This window comes from Nyctereutes procyonoides, unplaced genomic scaffold (assembly GCF_905146905.1).
Source record: "Nyctereutes procyonoides isolate TBG_1078 unplaced genomic scaffold, NYPRO_anot_genome, whole genome shotgun sequence".
Classification (NCBI taxonomy): Eukaryota; Metazoa; Chordata; class Mammalia; order Carnivora; family Canidae; genus Nyctereutes; species Nyctereutes procyonoides.
Window position 1 is genome coordinate 33,884,486 of NW_026575052.1, and position 21,201 is coordinate 33,905,686.

General features: G+C 34.7%; 2 protein-coding genes across 10 annotated transcripts in view; one reads left to right on the forward strand and one right to left on the reverse strand.

The window, feature by feature from the left end:
- ERBIN (erbb2 interacting protein) overlaps positions 1–21,201 on the reverse strand; it is a 114,029-nt gene that overhangs the window by 56,126 nt on the left and 36,702 nt on the right. For all 9 annotated transcript variants that reach the window (XM_055331237.1, XM_055331238.1, XM_055331243.1 and 6 more), the window contains 4 exons: positions 18,904–19,021; positions 7,602–7,680; positions 5,953–6,042; positions 4,244–4,300 (listed from right to left, as the gene is read on the reverse strand). In XM_055331237.1, coding sequence (XP_055187212.1) covers positions 4,244–4,300; positions 5,953–6,042; positions 7,602–7,680; positions 18,904–19,021 — 344 coding nt within the window. The remainder of the gene's footprint in view (positions 1–4,243; positions 4,301–5,952; positions 6,043–7,601; positions 7,681–18,903; positions 19,022–21,201) is intronic.
- Positions 2,053–2,945, forward strand: LOC129513543 (transcription factor BTF3 homolog 4-like). Its single transcript, XM_055331674.1, has one exon. The coding sequence runs from the start codon at positions 2,053–2,055 to the stop codon at positions 2,533–2,535; it is 483 nt and encodes a 160-aa protein (XP_055187649.1). The 3' UTR covers positions 2,536–2,945.

The window sequence follows — 21,201 nt, forward strand, 5'->3', positions numbered from 1 at the left end:
ATCCAGGAAAAAGTGAGTGAAAGATCTATGTAATAAAAAAAGAAACATGGTGTAAAAGCCTCAAAGTGTCTCCATCACAACTTGCGTTAGTTTACACTAGCAACCTTGGTCCTACTAAGAGACCTCAAAAGTCTAAGACAAAATTTCATGTTTTCACTTTTGAGTCTTTTAAGATCCAGCTTCTTTCTTCAAGGAGAAACTAAAAACTATCTCTCAAATTTATTCCTGTTTACCTCTAAAATTCTTTTGTATTAATGACGTCTTTTTATCATCTCCTCTTGTGTCACAGAGGAAAAATAGACATCTTTCGTGTGCTTAGTCCTGGCCCTCCAGTCCTCAGAGGTTATTAACTTTCACATAGCTACATATCTAAACTAGCTTTCCCACTGCTTTCATCGTTGATTACAATAAGGTTCACTAACATAACCTGGAAGCATATGACTTTCATAACATTTAAATACTGCCTCTTTGTAGTTTGTGAGGTCTCGAAAGTTTTAATCATGAGTCTTAAAAAGAAAGCTGTAAAGATAATATTTGAAAATCCATCAGAGCCCAATTTAAAGTTAAATAAGGACATAAAATAATGAGTTAAAATTATGGTTTCACATAAACCATATTAATTGTAGGCTGAGCTATTGTAAACGATTTACATCTTATTCAAATCTTTTACGAAGCTGTCACTGTTTGAACTAAGGAAGCATCAACACCAGTACCACATCTGTAAAGTATTTAAACCTTTCTGAACTTAATATGGATCATAATTCTCATTTTAATTTATACTCACAACCATCACTAAGAATTCCAATAATTTCTGCACTGATCAATCATCAGCTCATAGATAACGTCTTCTGGGAATCAGAACTAAGATATGCTCTTTGTCCTCAAAGACTTAAATTCATGGGGAAGGTTACAAGTATATCTGTATATGCATATAAGCTGGGCAAGTAAAAATGGGAGTAAAATGTATTTAAAAAATAATAATGTGGTAAATTTCATAAAAGATACAAATAAGATGCCACAGAAGTTGAGTAAACAGAACTAACTCCTGGGGAACTGGAGATATCTGCCTTAAAAGGTAACAATTAACTCTTTGACAAACCAATTACAACAGAAGTCAGCAAAGTTTTCTGTAAATGATCAGAAAATAAATAATTTAGGCTTTGCATACAGTCTTTGACCCAACTATGTGACTCGAACTCTACAGAGCAAAAGGAGCCATAGACAATATGTAAATGAATACATGTATTTCCAGGGAAACCTTATTTACAAAAATAAACAGTGGGCCAGAGTTAACAAGATAGTAGTTTGCCAATGCCTGCACTGTAAAAATGCAGCAATAAATTCTGGAAGTTTTAAGGTTTTTTTTTCCCAATAAATGGACATAGACCACAGTGCATTTTGAGTGTGTACATCTGTTTTAGTCTTACCTTATTTCGCTTGGACTGCCATCTTTTTTTGATGTTAGTTTACCAGTAGGGGGCCCTCAACCCCACTTCTAATTTACAACAAACTATAAAATCGGACAAATCGTTTGAACTACCATTATCAGACTTCACATGAAGACCCTACAGATCTCACTAATGAATACTATAGAAGAGCCCTACTATATGAATTGGGACCTCTATATAGGACTTGTGAGCTTTACAGACATATTTTGGTATCTGTCACAAAGGAGGTAGTTCTGGAAAGTTATGCAATCCCTATCAAATACCAAAAACAGATGTGAAAATGTTATATTCAACATCACTGATTAAAATATGATGACCACAAATGCCAGTCTTTTAAAATAATTTTCAATCATATTTTAGACATTACAAAGTTAACATTTCTCTAAGGACTTAAGAATTAAAAATTCTTAGGGTGCCTGGCTGGCTCGGTCAGTAGAGCATGTGACTCTTGATCTTGGGTATTATAAATTCAAGCCCCACGTTGGGTGTAAAGATTACTCAAAAGTAAAACCTTCAAAAGAATTAGAAGTTCTGGAGGCAGCCATCTTGCTCTTGCTGCGTGCTGTTGTTGGTGGACCCTCCCTGCTTCAGATTTACCAACAGCATGAATGTGAGTCAAGAAAAGTTAGCCAAACTTCAGGCTCAGGTCCGGATAGGGGGCAAGGGTACAGCTCGCAGAAAGAAAAAGATGGTACATAGAACAGCTACAGCTGATGACAAAAAACTTCAGAGTTCTCTAAAAAAACTGGCTGTGAATAATATAGCTGGTATTGAAGAGGTGAACATGATTAAAGATGATGGGACAGTTATTCATTTCAACAATCCCGAAGTCCAAGATTCCCTTTCTGCTAACACCTTTGCAATTACTGGTCATGCAGAAGCCAAACCAATCACAGAAATGCTTCCTGGAATATTAAGTCAGCTTGGGGCTGACAGCTTAACAAGTCTTAGGAAGTTAGCTGAACAGTTCCCTCGGCAAGTGTTGGATAGCAAAGCACCAAAACCAGAAGACATTGATGAAGAGGATGATGATGTTCCAGATCTCGTAGAAAATTTTGATGAGGCATCAAAGAATGAAGCTAACTAAAAATTTTTTTATGGTGTTTGGAAGCTGGCATGGACTAGATTTAACAAATCAGCTATGTGGTTCCAAAGTTTTACAGACATGGAGAACATCAACTGTTACTAGTTCAGCAATATAAATATTTTGTATATTAATAATGCAGTTTGTTCAGCATTTTTCGGTCATTTGATTTTACGTTTTGCACTTCCTCCCAGGATCTATTCTTTTGGTCAAAATACAAAGTATTGGTGCAGTTTGAGGGTGTTTTGGTGTTTGATTCTCAGTTTTCTGTTTTTTTTGTTTGGGCATTTTTGGTGTGTGTATGTCTGTGTATGCGTGTGGGTATGTATGTATACAGTGGAGAGCAAATTGGAAAACGGTTCTATTTATCGTCCTTCTTCCCCCAGTAGAAAATAAAACAAATCTTTACATTTGTTACTTTTATTTTTTTTTCTAATCACAGAATTAATGAAAAGTGACTGTCTTCGATTTCATATCTGAGGAGATTTTGCCCTTGGAAGTTTGGTTTTAATTTGCTTTGTTAACATATTTTTCATACATTTCTCTGGGTTTAAAATGTCTTGAGATATTTTACCACCAGCTCCATGTTGGCATAGTGGGTAGCATATCTTTGGTGCATCTGCCTTAGATTCACTTACCTAGTTAGACCCAGAAGATTTTCTTCTAGCTTTCCTCCTAAATGCCTTTTTCCCTTTCCTTTTGGGCTCCCAGTGGCCTGGTCAGCCTTTGGTAATGCTCTTCCTCATCTTCTACTAGCCTGAGAAGGATGTTCTCCATATAGAGTTAATTAAGTGCCTAATCCCTCTTTTGGTAAGACCTTTTCCCCCTCATCTTGAGGAACAACAGCTCCATCTTCAACTTTTTATTTCCCCCTTGATTTTATAGTTTGGTAGATTTCAAACAGGAATAGCTAGCATGTGCTTGCTAAATAATTTTATGCCAGCCTTATCCTGTATACTAGTTGTTCTTAATAACAGGTGCAAAATGCCTGTTTTCAGCAAGGTTAAAATTAGGAATGTCCTTTTGAGTCAGAAAAAGATAGGCCATAGACTCATTCCTCAACACAAATGGTCATTCTATGAAATGGTACTGGCCCCAGGAGGATTTCTTCAACCACTCTCCTAACTCTTGGTCTTGAACCTACCTCTGGATTAGATCTTACTGTTGTAGCTGCTCACAGCATCCTCCTGCATGCTTAGAGTAATGCTTTTGGGGGAACACTGGTAAAATACAGTATTTATTTTTTTCACCTCCTTTCAGAGGACTTGGAGGTAAGTTGCATTCATTAATTCAAGTTTCCCTCTTGCTGTCTGATGATAAAAGCTTGCATTTTGCTATATCAGCATTTGTTATAGCCAATATTTAAGGACAAGAGTTAGAAAATCTATCATTTCCTGGCTCACCAACAGACTATGGCTTAACCTTGCAGCATATCAACTTATGTTTCAAGCTAGATATCTTTATTTGATATCTAAAGTGCAAGACAAACAACATATCAAGAGATCTATAGGCAAGAAGGCAAAGTTCTTGTATTTTTTTCATCTAGACACTTCAATTTATTTTATAAATTTGTTCATTTTTCCTGTTCTGTTTTATATAATACATGGACTTAACTACAAAATAAAGTAACAGTAATAAAATAACAAAAGAGGATTATAAAAAAAAAAGAATTAGAAGTTCTTACTTTAGAAAGGATAGCACCTTTACTTACTTTGGCAACATTTTCAACTGGTTTTCTCTAAGTTCTAATATCTGGAGTTTAGTTAATCTGCAAAATAAAATAACAAATCAAGCATCTATGACAGAGACAATGAATTTAATTACCAAAGTGATGTCTAGCTCTAAAGTTTAAAAGCAACAAATAATTATTTTGTAATCACAAAGACAAGACTATTTCTGCTCCTCAGAGAAAAATTAAACACTTCTAAACACATTTAAAGCACAAATTGATTGCCCCTGAATATCAATCTTACAGCATTTCATGCAAAAAATCCCTCCCCAAAATACTAGCCATCAGTATATTAGAAAATAATTCAACTTCAGAGTCTAGCTCCGAGAGAAAAAAAGAACAAGAGAATCTAGAGGGACATAAAAAGGGAGAAATCCCCTGGCTCTTCAGTGATGTACATACCAATAAAATTAGAGGGAAAATAAGAAGATTAGTTGGTCTAGAGGTGCTAACTAATGCCACAATGTCAATTATATTCCAACACATAAATGTATCAAATCAACACGCTGTATACCTTAAACTTACACAATTTTTTTACATGTCAAATATATTTCAATAAAAAAGTGGTCCAAATGTCAGATATAGAAAAGGAATCTAACAAGTATACTAACTTTTTATATATTCATGTATAATGTATATGCATGTATATAAATATATGAAGCATGATAATGTGGCCCCCACAGGATAGTCATTGGGCTACAATAATACCCAGAATTCTTTTTTTCTTAATTGAAATGTAATTGACATATAACATTATTAGTTTCAGGTATTCAACAAAATGTACATATGTATATATTGTGAAATGATCACCACAGTAAGTGTAGTTAACATCCATCACCACAGTTAAAAAAAATTCTTTTTCATATGATAAGAACTTTTAGAATCTGCTAACAGCTTCCAAATACGCAATACAGTATTGTTAACCATAATTACCACACTGTACATTACATCCCCATTATTTATTTATAATTAGAAATTTGTACTTTTTAACCACCTTTACCCATATTGTCCAACCTCTCACCCTTGCTACACTTAATCTGTTCTCTGTATCTTTTAGATTCCACATGTGAGATCATACAGATTTATCTTCATTTAGAAACAAAAAGATGACTGAAATTAACATATCAATAAATAGCACTTTCTACTAATTAGCTTTAAAACAGTAATAATTTGCTATCTATTAGTCATTCATTAATTCATTTTTTCATTAAAAAAAATACTCAGAGACTATAATGACAAGAACTACTCTGTTCAGATATTGGTAGGAGTGTGCCAATGGGGTGGTCCCCAGAAACACATTTTCTTTTCTCCAGAATTTTCATTCTAGTAGAGGGGACAGATAAATAAAAAATTAGATCATTTTCAAATGTGGTAAACACTAAGAACAAAGCATTCTGTGTATCCGATATATAGAAATTACCCACATTTAAACTATTTTGCATACTTTAAAAATCAATTCAAGTCTTAAATTACCTTTTTCTTCTAAATATTCACTGCTTATTATATACTTGGGAAAAGAAATTCAAAGACAAAATAACAACTTCTGAAAAAACTATAAAAACCGCAGTGCTTGGAAGTAATTACAAAAAAAGAGCCTATGAAAGTGTAATTAATAGTATTATAGCGACTTGTAGTTTTATAAACTTTATAAGAGCTAACAAGAAAAGGCTTTAGAAGAAACTGTAATTTACCTGCCAAAATTAGCTGGCAAGAATTCAAGGAAAGCATCATTTAGATATAACTGGGTTAGGTTTAACAGCTGAGAAAATCCATCAGGAAGCCTATATAAAATACATCAGAATTTAAGTTAAATTAATACACAGAATTTCAGTCTCATAGAATCTAAGAATATATCTACCCAACACATGTTCTTAACAGGTAACCTTTTTACTTTAATGAGGGATCCTCAAGTTGAGATTTCCTTTTTGTAAGAATTTACCTGTTTCAATGTTTATGATGACTTCTCTTTGTAAATAGGAAATGAGACAGTATTTGTCTCAAGAAGATAAAATGTCCACAGAAAGGTCAAATATGAATGAAGCACAATGCACAGAAATGTACTTAGGACATAACTATGACATCAGTAGGCACTCTTGAAATTCGCCTTATCTAACGTCAGTCCAAAGGAGTAGATAAGGAATTCTCAACTTTGACAGTACTGACTTTTGGGGCTGGATAATTCTTTGTAGTGAGGAGGCTGTCTTCTGCACTGTAGTGTTTGGCAGCAACCCTGGCCTTTGTCCACTAGAAGCCAGGAGCACCACCTACCATCATCGCAGGTTTTAAAAACCAAAACCATCTTCAGAATTTGCCAAATGACTCCTGGGGGCAAAATTATTCCTATTTGAGAACCACTAGTTTAGATTACTTTCAATTTCAACATCTGCCCCTTAAATAACCAAATAAAGATTGCATAATTTTATAATAAGCAAAAGAAAAGAAATAACACAAAAAGCTACATGACATTTTAAGGCCATCTGAGAACCTATATGTACTATCAGCTTTATCTTTGTTTCCTCTGGTTAACAAAAGAAATTCTAGATCTAGGACTGGATGCTAAGTATTTTTAGCTAAAAACAAACATCTTCAGTACATGTTTTTCCTGGATTTTAACAAGCACCAAGTTCTCTTGCAGTGAGACATCTCAGTCTTTGACTCATCTTGTTTCTCCTCTAAGTCACATTCCTTCATATACCACAGCAAATGAAGCATCACTGTTTGAAAATACTCTATAAATACAGTAGTGTAAAACGTGAAAGCTAGTTTCAGTTTTTGACTTAGCTATACTAAGCCATGCTCTACTCATCTTTTGTTTTACCCTCCCATGTTTGTAAAACTGAACAGTTTTGGTGTTAGGAAAGTGTTCTATTTATAGCCATTACCACCATAAAAGAATATTGATGACATCTGGTGTATGGTGCAACCAATCACATGTTTTTTCTTTTTCTGTTGTACTTCTCTCTCTGATCTTTTGGTTTCTTTTAGTATTTTTGAAAGTTTTAGGGTGCTACAGAGCTGATTTGTGAGCGAAGGTATTCTTACATTGTGCAAGTATCACTGAGGGAGGAGACCTGGGTTCTGGCCTCATTCCTTACACAAACTATCTGTGAGACCTGGAGCAAAATACTAGCATTATCTGTATGGATGCCTAAGTTGCCTTTGTAAAATATGGAGTTAGAAATAGGATTTAAAGGATTTCATTTTAATCTAAAACTGAAATTTTGTATAGATTTATGGTTGTTAATCAATTACTCATTAAAAATATAGAAAGTGATGTTTCACTCCTATTTCACAGCTATTTTATTCACAAGAGCAACTTGTAATTCAACTGAAAACTTACTTGGAAATGGGGTTTACACTGGCCTCCACAACTGTCAAAACTTTACAATTTTTTATATTTTCTGGAAATTCCTGTATTCCTAGAAAGAGAACAGATAATAATCAAATTAAAAGGATCTGCTACAGGGACACCTGGGTGGCTCAGTGGTAGAGCATCTGCTTTTGGCTCAGGGCGTGATCTCGGGTCCTGGGATCAAGTCCCGCATCGGGCTCCTGGAAGCGGGAGTCTGCTTCTCCCCCTGCCTGTGTGTCTGCCTCTCTCTCTGTGTCTCTAATGAATAAATAAAATCTTTAAAAAAAAAAAAAGGACCTGTTACAAAGGATAAAATAATAATAAATTAATTCCTATTTACCTTGCAGATTCAAAATTTATCAACTAGGATCTAGACAAACTGATATCTGCCAAACAGAACTACTCTACGATTTCTCTTCTCTTTTGTTCATATGCCTCTTTATAATTGCCAGTTATTAGTTTTACCTCCCTTTGCTTCTCTTACCTCTTCTGAAAACCAATGCCTTCTCTATGTGATGATGTTAAGGATACAAAATACAGAACACTGAGGAGTCTTTCTGTTTTTCTGACAGAAAGAGACACATTACTTTTTAAGTGCTGGGCTCCAGATTAAGGTGGTCCCTAACTTATATATAAAAGACAAAGCTGAAAACAAAGCTGAAGATAGAAGTAGTAGAAAATCTACATTTGCTATATGACTAGATATGCCTGGTGGCAGTCGCTGACCAATACTTCTGTAAAATACCATACACGTGCTGGAACAAGCCAAATTACGGTAAACTTTCTAAGCACTTACCCTTACTTCCTTGAAATATCTCAGGAAAAATATAGTAAAAATAATTTGCGAACAATAACCCAAGACAAACTTCAAGTAGCAATGTTCTACTCCAGACTAAAAGAACACTAATAGTTTTGAAATATTACAAAAATTCTGTTTATAAGACTCATTCCTGTACTAATACGATATGAATATTCAATATAGTTGACATTAAAGGATCATTTAAACTTCTTTAAACATCATTACTGTATCATTCTAAGTTTACCACAGTGCCAAGCACAGAATTTCAAGTGATCAAAAATTAATGATGCAAAATCATCAACTGGCAAATACTACAGTAATAAATGTTCAGTTAAAATCCATCACACACACAAAAAAACCTCATCAGTAGATACTAATATTTGTGGGTAAAATGATTATGAAAAAAAACAGAATACTAATAAACTCTCAAAGTTTCTCCCAAAAACATACTTTTAATTATAAAAGGAAAACAGCAATTATAGTAAAGAAATCTCACAGGCATCACCTTAAAATGCTTCAAAGGTAGCAACACCAGTTAGCATTATCCTGTGGAACCAAATCTAAGAGGCACTGGGGAGGGATAGGTATTGTTATTGTCATGTTAATCACAAGCAAACATCAAACAAATCCAAACTTAAGGAAATTCTATATAACTGGCCAATAAACTTTAAAACTATCAAGTCAAAAAAGACAAAGGAGGATGGAGGAACTACCCAGGTGAAAGGAGACTCAAGAGTAGGATTGGTAGACTGTATCAATGTCACTATCTTTCTTGTTTTAGAATATCACAAAATGATACCACTGAGGGGAAACTAGGTAACAAGTACACAGGACCAATCTGCAATTTTGGTGCAATTGCATGTGAATTTACAATTTTCTCAATAAAAAATTTCAATTAAAGAAACCTAGACTCAATGATTCCTTAAGGGAAGGCTTTATCATTGTGGTTATTACAAATTCAATTTCTCTAACAGTCAAGATAATTCATTTTTTCTATTTCAATTTAGGAACTTTTATATTGCCTAGAATTTATAGAGTTCGTGTAAATCTTCAAATAAGCAAATATAAACAATGACAGATATCAAATGATATTAAGGAATTACTGTTAACTGTCTTTTTTCAAGTATGAAACAGAGTGGTTTCCATCTTGAAATACTTATATATGAACGAGGTTGTTCATGACTTGCTCTAAAACAATCAGAGGTGAAGGGGTACTTGACTGGCTCCATCAGTTAAGCGTCCGACTTTTGGTTTCAGTTCAGGGCATGATCTCAGGGTTGTGAGATCGAGCCCCACGTGGGGCTCCACACTCAGCACAGAGTCTGCTTGAGATTCCCTCTCCCCTTTCACCTCTGCCTCTCCTCACCCTGTTTGTTCTCTCTCTCTCTAAAATAAGTAAGTAAGTAAGTAAGTAAGTAAATAAATAAATAAATAAATAAATAAATAAATAAATAAAATCTTAAAAACAACTATCAGAGATGGCCAAGTAGGAGGTTTAGATGAAGGTATTCAATACACTGATACATGCTTAAGTTGGCTGATAGGTACACTGGGTTTATTAAATTCTACTTTTGCAAATACTTGAAATATTCCACTATAAAAGATTACTACTGGGGGCACCTGGGTGGCTCAGTAGTTAAGCATCTGCCTTCAGCTCAGAGCATGATCCCGGATGATCCTGGTGTCCTGGGATCAAGTCCCACATCGGGTTCCCTGTGAAGAGCCTGCTTCTCCCTCTGCCTATGTCTCTGCCTCTCTCTGTATGTTTCTTATGAATAAATAAATGAATCTTTATCTATTTATTTTGTATAGATTTATTTGTTTGTTTATTTATTTATTTATGATAGTCACAGAAAGAGAGAAAGAGAGGCAGAGACACAGGCAGAGGGAGAAGCAGGCTCCATATCGGGAGCCCGATGCGGGACTCGATCCCGGGTCTTCAGGATTGCACCCTGGGCCAAAGGCAGGCACCAAACCGCTGAGCCACCCAAGGATCCCCATGGATAAATAAATGAATCTTTAAACAAAAGATTACTACTGTTCAGTTACTAGAAACAGACTCAGAGACAAAGAAAAGGACTTCAAAACAGTTACTGTACTTAAAGGGAAAAAAAAGTGACCAAAATGGTGGAAAGGAAAAGGTTAAATTTAAGACATAAATGAAACCTCACAAAGTATAGTCCCAAATAAAAAAAAATCCAGGACAGGATTAAAAGAAGATTGGGGTGCCTGGGTGGCTCAGTGGGTTAAGTGTCCAACTTCGGCTCAGATCATGATGTCAGGGTCCTGAGATTGAGCCCCACATGGGGCTCTGTGCTCAGTGGGGAGTCTGCTTGTCCCTCTTCCTCTGCCCCTCCCCAACACTTGTGTGCTCATGCATTCTCTCAAATAAATACAATCTTTAAAAAGAAAGAAAGAAAGAAAGAAAGAAAGAAAGAAAGAAAGAAAGAAAGAAAGAAAGAAAAAGAAAGAAAGAAAGAAGAGAAGAGAAGAGAAGAGAAGAGAAGAGGAGGAAAAGAACAAGATTAGACACTACAGAGGAAAATTTCAGTGGGCCAGAAGACAGGAAACAGAAATTAGCCAATCTGAAACATAGGGAAAAAGTAGAATAAAAAATATCAATATAACTGAGAATACATGGGACAATGTCCAGCAGGCTAACATATATCTATCTACCTCTTTAGAAGTTTGTTTACCAGCCCACCACTAAGAGTACATGCTCTTGGAGGGCAGAACCTTTGCCTCTCTTTTTCACGAGTTTAATAGGACATGGCACAGCCTTATCAATGTCAATAGACACTTGGCAACACCAATTTTCACACCATAATACCTATGTACACATATTCTTGTCAACAAGAATCTGTGGCAGAGCAACTCCTGTCACAGGATCCCCAACATTGTGATTTAAATAGTTTTTATCCAGTTTTGTTATCAAAGTTTATTTTATTTTTTAAAAGATTTTATTTATTTATTCATGAGAGACAGAGAGAGAGAGACAGGCAGAGACACAGGCAGAGGGAGAAGCAGGCTCCACGCAGGGAGCCTGACATGGGACTCGATCCCAGGACCCTGGGGTCACACCCTGGGCCAAAAGCAGGTGCTAAACCGCTGAGCCACCCAGGGATCCCCACTCAAAGTTTAATACTTATAGATGGAGTTGTGTACTTTCTCCCCTTACTCTAACAGAATAGTTTCTATAAATTAGGTATTATCCCAATTCTATGAAGGTTTATTCAAACTTGCTCTTAAAAGTAGGCCTGCTGGTTTTTCTGATTTAATATTATGCTCATTGGACTTCTCAAGTTTTCTGCTTCTTGATTTTGGAAATTTATTTTTCATTTCATTTATGTTTTAAAATTTAGTGCCTTTATTGTATTTATTTATTTTCTTTTGAGTGAAAAGTCACTTTTTAAATAAAATGATGGTAACAGGAATGTGAGAGATGTTTCTTTTGGAGGGAATGAGGGACAGAAGAATTTTCTTAATGGTAAAATAAAAGCTTAACAACTTTGTCAGAAGTCACAAAATTGGAACTACTGATCTACAAATCTTTTTACCTAGAAATTTAACACTTCAATTACACATTTTAGGGTATGTATACAATGAATTACTTAAAAGTACCTGTGTTTCTTCTATTACTACTCAAAGATTTTATTTAGGTTGATTTGATTTTCTATCCTAAGTACATGTAACTATTTAGTATATTGGTTCCTTTGTACAGCAAACATTTGCTAAATTTGACTTACTAACAATAACATCCACTTTTTTCTACAGTAATTTTGTTCGTTCTTTTCTCTCATTGATTTATATACAAAATATTTAAGGTTACTGAGTCATGTTCTTTAGGAGTTAAATTCTTATCAGTCCTTTAACAAATAATTCATCTCACATGATTATTCTATAGGATACATTAAAGTAACTTTTATACATTAAAACAGTACCCCTTTACTAAACTAACTTATTATTTCAAAAACTTTGTATGGGGATGGCAGCAGGGGTCCTGGGGCAGATGTGGTACTCAGGGGCCAGAAGTGGAAGACATGGAGGAAAAGGGGCCAAAAAAGGCAGTGAGTTTGGATTATTATTAAAAAATATTTGCTTAAAAAAATCACTCTATAAACATATATTTCATTTCTCTTATGTAAACACCAAGGAATGGAATTAGTGAATTAGTTATATGCCTACTGATATGGTGAATTACATGGATTAATTTTCAAATATTGAAGAAGCTTGGAATATCTGGAATGGGTCCCACTTGGTTGAGGGGTATTAATTTTTTTTTCGTGCTAAGAGAACAACATGATTTAGCGTATCACTTTATTTTTTAAAATATATATATATTTATTTTTATTTATTTATGATAGTCACAGATAGAGAGAGAGAGAGAGAGAGAGAGAGGCAGAGACAGAGACACAGGCAGAGGGAGAAGCAGGCTCTATGCACCGGGAGCCTGATGTGGGATTCGATCCCGGGTCTCCAGGATCGCGCCCTGGACCAAAGGCAGGCGCCAAACCGCTGCGCCACCCAGGGATCCCTTAAAATATATTTTTTAAAGATTTTATTTATTTATTCATGAGAGACAGACACACACAGAGAGAGAGAGGCAGAGACACAGGCAGAGGGAGAAGCAGGCTCCATGCTGGGAGCCCGATGTGGGACTTGATCCAGATCACGCCCTGGGCTGAAGGCTGTGCTAAACCGCTGCCCGAAGGGTATTATTCTTATCAAACACTTCTTTTAAAATAAAACATTCCACATTTTCAGGAAGGATAAGGGAAAGGCATTCCATGGTTTTCATTAGCACCCCACTTCATTTTAAAACTTAGCTAAATATCTCATTCCTTTTACCTTTTTTAAGTCTTTAGGGTATCATAAAATCATCTACATAAAAGATATATCCAAGAGCTATAATGTTTTTTGTATGTGATAAAGTCTAGATATCTAAGGAGAAAAAAAAACAATGAGTATGGCATGTTCTACTGATCTAAACTTTTATATGGAGAAAATAATTTTAAGAGTCCTATATTAGATTGCTATAATTTTACTATTTAGTGGAAAGTAATGCTTTTATCTTCTGCAAATACATATACTTTATATTTTTAAAAATTTAGTCTATTCCACAGCATGAGGTTTAAAAAAGTAGCCAATCATATCTGTGAAATAAGTAATTCTAAATCATCTCCAAATTTCAGATACATGGTAATAATTTTTCCTCAAGCAACTGATTTTGAAATATTCACGGGTTTTCTGCTTTTATAAATTGTTAGCATTGTATTTATTATGACTTTAATTCCTACAGGTTCTAAACCTGTATCTCTGGTTCCCTGCTCTCCCCTTAACTCCAAGTAAGAATTTTCAAATACCCTTGAGGTATTGCTTAGGTATCTCAAACAAAACATGGCCCAAATTGAAATTACCTATACTCTGTATTATTCAGCAAATATGTATTATCTACACACAGTGTAAGACACTACTATAGACTGAAATACTGAAGACATGGTTCCTTTTCTTGAAAAGCTAAGAAAAATATTATCATCCTACTGGTTTCTTTCTTTCCTTGGTAATATTTCTTCTCAGGATCTTCTGTACCTTTCTCCTCTTCTTCCAGGTTTCTTAATGTTGGGTTGCCACTAGGGATCATTCTTTAGGTCTCTTTTTTCACACTCATGCCCTTGGTGACTGAATCTAACCTCTGGCTTTATGCTGACAACTCCCACATATGTATAGCTACCACATTCCTCGCTTGATTGAAAACTCCAGACCACCCTCCCCACCCTGTGAATAACCAGGTATCTTATTTCAAATATAACACGTCCAAAAATTATCTGATTTTTTTCCACCAAAAATTACAACTCAACAGATGACCCCCCACCCGGTCTCAGTTGTCAGCAACTCTATCCTTTCACTTGCATAGACCAATGCTACTGAGGTCATCTTTATCCCTTATCTCATGTCCTATATTCAGTCCATCTTAAAATCTTATCGATTCAACCTTCAAGTACCTCTAGAGTCTGTCCACATCTCACTGCTTCTATCACTATCACCAGAGATGACTGAAATAGCATTCCAACTGGTTACTTTTCACCTTTATACCCACAACGTTTCTACACATAACCAGTATAAGTCTTTAAAATATAAATCTGATCATGCACTGATCGATCAGCTCAAAGCTTTCCAAATGATTCCATATCACTGAGAGTAAATGTGAAAGAACATACTAATGCCTACAAGGATCTATCTCTCTGACCTCTACTCCTCTCACTCTCCCATCTTACTTACTGTGTTTTAGCTACCCTGGCCTTCTGTTTCCCACACATACTATGAACGATTGCACTTTCCAAACTTTACACTATTATTCCCTCTTTCTGGTACATTCTTAACTCAGATATCTACACAGCTAACTTCTCAAGTCCTTGCTCATGTCACTTTCTCAATAAGACAAGACCTACTCTCAAATGCTTGTATTAGCCAGTCTTCAAAGATGGCTCATTTTATCCTTAAAGTATGCAAAACCTGAATTTTATGAGTTACTTTTTAATTCTCTAACAATTCGAAGTATCTTTTCCCTTTTTCATTCTCACTTGAATTTAATAGTGTTCCTTCTTTGTGATGTACCCTTTTTATAAGAATTTGACTCTTCTGCTTCAACTTAATAAAATGAAAACACCAGTTTAGATATTACAAAATGTGGCTTTCCTCCTTCTATTACTATCACTTAGTTATAGAAGAACTCTTTCTTTACTGCTGAGAAAGAGAATATACTCCTGACATTTAGGAGCTGGCCTGGTCTTATGAGCTAACTACTTTGGCATTCGGGGGGGGGGGGCATCTTAGTATTCTCTTGTTGAACTATACAACTTCAAAGACTATCAAAATCAGACTAGGCCATTCTTTGACCATAAAAGATAAAAATTAAAGCAACTTTGTACAGTTAACCTTTAACATGGGTTTGGATGGTGCAAGTCCACTTAACCATGAATTTTTTTTACAGTACCATAAATACGTTTTATGATTTTTTTTGTTTTATGATTTTAATAACATTTTCTTTTCTCCAGCTTACTTTAGGAATATAGTATATAACACACACAACACACAAAATATGTTGTATATGTTATATATATTATACACATATATATGCTAGGGATAAGAGTTCTGGTCAACAGTAGGCTGTTAGTATAGTTAAGTTGGAGGTTGGAGGAGTCAAAAGTTATACACAGATTTTCAACAGTGCATGGGGTTGATGCTTCTAACTCCCCACATCATTCAAGGGTCAACTATAATCATGTCTGAACAAATGTGAACATCGTCCAAAATACAAAATACCAAACAAGCCCTTCTCGCAAATACTGCGTGACTGCTATTTCTTTATCAATTACAACTTTAGGCTTGTTCTAATTTTCCTTCCCTATAGATAAAATTAAGTTTCCCAATCATAGGAGTGCCTGGGTGGCTCAATCAGTTGAGTGTCCAATTCTTGGTTTCAGCTCAGACTGTGTTCTCATGGATCGTGTGACTGAACCCCATGTCGGGCTCTGCACCAAGCAATCAGTCTGCCTGAGATTCTCTCCCTCCACTCCTCCCTTAACTCACACTCTCTCTAAAATAAAATCTAAAAAAAAAAAAAAAAAGGTTCCCAATCATAGAACTACCCCTACTTCCTGATAGCATCCCACCCAGAGTAAAACCTCATATTCTTAAATGTTCCCCCAAATCACCAAATATAAGTCAAAACCCTATAATAAGTCTTTTTTTTAACACCTTGAGACACCCCTTAGATCCCCATGATATGGGTTTTTGCTCACTGCATCAAATAATAAACCCAAACTGTTGAAAGGTGAGTTCATGGTGATCTCTACTGGGAGGGCATCAATGCTTCAATGTCCTAATTATAGAATGCAAGTTAATACTGGTTCCTTACTGTTTCTGCACTTGAAAAGCTATGGTAATAAATAGTACAGAATATAACAGTGAGCTCCAGTCAAAACAGTCTGAACCAGGAATTGCAAACTCAAATAATTATACTGGTCAAGCCAATGTATGATTTCACTAGAATACGAGTGATAACGCCTATGATAAGGCACAGTGTGTGAACACCCCAGTTACAGCCTGCATTATTAACATACTTAGCAGGGACCAGTGATCAATGTTTAAAAATATTTAAGTTCTGAGGTATTTAACACACAGTTTTTCTTCTCTCATTATCTTAAATAAACTTTATTACAAGAGCTCAATTTAAACAACTATTAAGCACATTAGCAATTTCAGAAATTTGAAAACACAAGAAAAAAATACAGTGACTTCCCAGGCCATCAGTAATTTTCCTCATAATCAATTTAACTTCTCTGAGCTTAAAGTGAGAGCCTTTTCCAGCAGTTGATTCCTAATCATCAGATTTTCTCAGGTTCAATGAACTGGTTTCTGTTTTCACCACAAACTTTCAATTCATTCTTCCTGGGCTTTTTGACTCAATTAAAAAGAAAGGCCTTATTTAACCTCTCTAGCATTCCCATATCAGTTAGAAAGATCTGAGCCACTCTTTCTGGTTTCTGTGCCTTATAAATTCCTGGCTTTCTATTCTGTGTGCTCAGACAGATGAATTACAAACTAGGCTAGTCTTCATTTCTTTTATCTCCCCTTCCCCACCAGCTTTCCCAATCAACCACTTTGCAGAATGTTTTAATCATCAACCCCATTAGTTTTCAAGAAGGACAGGCATTTGAACACAACACAAAAAATGATTTTTTTTCAAACATTAGTTGCTTTCTGCAATGACTTAGGACAGCAGCTCGGTAAACTTTTTATTTCTTTAAAAACCTAACAATAAAGCAAAACTTTAGCCACAAAAGGAAAAGCAAATTAAATAAATTTACACTTCAATGCAGTTTCATTTAGAGATCAGTTTAAGACAACAAGGAGAGGGACGCCTGGGGGGCTCAGGGGTTGAGCACCTGCCTTCAGCCCAGGGCATGATCCTGGAGTCCTGGGATTAAGTCCCACATAGGGCTCTCAGCATGTCTGCTTCTCCCTCTACCTGTGTCTCTGCCTCTCTGTGTCTCTCATGAATAAATAAATAAAATCTTAAAAAAAAAAAAAAGACAACAAAGAAAAAAGCAAGGAAACAAGTAAAAGCCAAGGGACTGATTCTTCCACTTAAAATATAGATGAGGCCCTTTCTATGTGAAATCACAGAGAAAGAGAAGAAAATAATAGATAAAATTTACTTCCACTAAAAATTAAATTAAGCGTTCATTGGGCAGCAATAACTAATGTCATCCTCTTTCTGGGTAGAATGCTTGAGGGCTTATCTTAAATCTTCTCACTATACAGAAATTATTTCCAACTCCTCAAAGACACAAGCTGATAGAATCACATAAAACAGGTTTTCAATATAACCAACAAAAAACTGCTCAAACTAGAATAAAAAAGAAACACTACAGTCAATACTCATTATGGAAATGAGTAGATACAGTTGCTAATTCATTGAAAGTGAACTGCTGGTTGTGAAAAGAGGATAATTCTTTCAATCAGTCTTAAAGTGGTTTTTGCAAGTCCTAAAATGTAGAATTAATATGATAGAAAGATCACTTTTGTATGTTCATACCATCAAGACAAAGAGAAACTTTGCAACCCAGAGGTATGGAACGACTGCTAAGCATTTACTGGTGCTACTGCACTAAATTGTGGGGACTTGTTCATAAAGTTTTTTCCAAACATTATAAAGAATTCTTTGAATATGACTTAGTATTTAGTGTTTGTTGAAGTCTTATCTTTTAGCAGGCCATTTAAATATTGACTCTTGTATTTTTTTTTGTAATTACATAAGAAATATGCATTCATTCTAAAATTTTCAAGGATTTACTTCTCTATTGGACCAGGTAAGCACTTAACATTTTGGAATCTTCTACACTGAAATAAGTGTATATCAAACTAAACCAAGACTATATACAGCAAGAGAACAGTGACCACGTCCTTTTATTTCTCATCATTAACTGTAATCCTAGGTCCTAATACGGTACTTGAAAAAAGGTGGTCTTTCAATAAATATTCAATGATATTCAATTGATTTATAATATTGCACTTTTTTTTGACCTTTAACACCATACTGTAAATACTGCATGCCAGTACTGATGGAGCTCCATTAGATTTCTCTCTATGGCTATATTAAATAGTGTAATCAACAGTGAGCGCTACAGTTGTTAATAGTTTCTCATCATCACAAACAACAGGACAATGGATATATATAAATATATAAATTTAAGGATACATAAGTAAATACATGCATGCATGTATCGACAGCATCTTAAAGATCATTTTAAAGTTTTTACATCTATCTCCACATTGCCTTAAACTATCATATTTATAAGCTTTATATATATGAAAGCTAATATGGTAACACTTTTTAAATTTGTATTTTTGTTTGTTAACACACAATAGAAATTTTAATAAAATAACATGTTCCAAGTACAGAAAGCCAGGGGAAAAAAATCTTACCATTCTTGCTGACATCCAGTTCCCTGAGATTAATGAGATTTGCAATAGATGCTGGTAATGTTGTTAAATCATTGTCTGGCAAACTCAGTTTGTGTAGAGACTGACAGTTAAAAAGTTGCTAATGAAACAAGGGAAAAAATGATTTTTGATTAAGTTTCCTTAAACATTTCATTTATTAACCTTTATACAAATAAATATTATTAGTATGTTAAATTGAATGATTTATACCCACATAAATACCAGGAAAGATTTCTTATTGTTTCATCCTACTATGTATCTGAACAGAATTGAACTACTCAATCATTACATCCTCGTACTTCTGCCCTGAGGAAAATGCACTCAGTAAGAATAACTCTATGGTTGTATTCTTTGTTAAAGTAGTAAAAAATAAGTAATTATTAAATATGGCAAACTTTGAAACGTCTATTTCAAGCATCCTTATTTCAAAATGAAAATTTACATAAATTAAACCCAAATAAGTACAACTGACTTAAAATGACTCAAAATACATAATTCTGATTTGGGATGAAAAAAAAAGGAACGAATATATTGTTATGCTAAAATCAGAAGCATGAAATATACTTATAAAATACATTAACCAAAAGTGTAAGTAAATGGGTCGCTTCTACATTCCATACCAAAAAAACTGTATGGAGCACAGAGAATTTTTAGGGCAATGAAAATACTCTGTGTAATACCATAATCAAGGATACGTTTCATACATTTGTCCAGACATACAATGTACAACACCAAGTGTGAACCGTACTATAAACTATGGACTTCAGGTGATGTTAATTATTCAACATAGATTCAACAACTTTAATGTAACTACCACTCTGACAGAGGATGTTAACAACAGTGTAGGTATATATGAGAAATTTCAATTTTGCTGTGAATCTGAAACTGCTCATAAAAAGGAAAGTGTTTAGAAAACCAAACAAAAAGCTGTTATCAGGATGACACTGCATAAGCCCTATTTAAGAAGAGCATTCTTTCAAAAACTGAAAGTAGTGTAAGTGATTTAGTTATCTGCACTATCACAGCAAAATCACACTCTCTTTTCCACCCAATCACCAGGCTGAGATCCTACTATTATTGCTTATTACAAAAAAGGTACTAATCTCAGACTTCCAAGTTCTCCAGAACAATCTAAGTAAGATAAATTACTTTCTAAAGAACAATATGTAAGGAAAGAGTAAATTACAAAGAACCTTATTACAACCTAGGGATGTAATTCATAAACATGCAACCCACAATCTTTAATATTTTATCCATAGCCATATACAATTTCTTTCTAAGAAAACCTTGGATGGCATTGGCTTTCCAAATGTTTTTATTAAAAAAAACAAAAACAAAAAACAAATGTTTTTATTACTAGCTACCAAAGAAAAAGCCTTTTTCAAAGCACTGCCATACAGTATGTATATACACACAGAAATTTAACACAAATATTTCATGCAACAATGGACACATGCAACACACTGTACTTTCTATTCTATTCTAGTTAGAATGTCAGATGAACTACAGAACGCTTGATTAAATTTGGATTTGAAATAAACAAGGAAAAGTTTTTAGAAGAAGTATGTCCTATTTACTGCATAAAACACACTTATACTAAAAAAATATTCATTGTTCATCTAAAAATGATAATTTAACTGGGTGTCCTCTGTTTTTATTTTCTAAATCCACCAGTGCAAATCAGTTTGTTTTTTGCAAATGCCACACGTATTTATGATCCACGAACACATCTCCATCCAGTTTTGATAAACACTAATGTTAGGGTAGAAAAACATTCTAACAAATTAAAACTACTGTACAAACTGAGGGTAGCTAAAGGGGAGGTGGGTGAGGGATGGCTAAATTGGTGACGGGTATTAAGGAGGATACTTCTCATGTTAAACACTGGGTATTATACATAAGTGATCAATCACTAAATTCTACTGAAACCAATATTACCAATTTTTTTTTGGTACTAAAGCCTTTACTGTAATAAACCAAATATATTTACAATTTATACAAATGTTTAACCTTCAACAAAAATACAAAAAAACATTTCACAAGATGCAAAACCAGGAAACAAGTTCATTGGAGACACCACTGCTCTACCAAGCACAGAACGTGAGGGGAACTGTAAGGAACAGAAAGGTAATCTAGGCAGATCACACAGAAAGGAAAGAACAGGCTCTGCCTACAGGCCTTGGCCCCTCTGTCCACTCAGCCTCGGTGTCCGTTTGGTCTAGGTAGATCAGTGACCTTCAGTTGATGGGACTAACTAGAATTTAAATAAAAATTTGGGGG

Bases quoted from the DNA above. Each gene is read 5' to 3' on its own strand.
- LOC129513543 (XM_055331674.1), top strand. From the start codon at position 2,053: ATGAATGTGAGTCAAGAAAAGTTAGCCAAACTTCAGGCTCAGGTCCGG.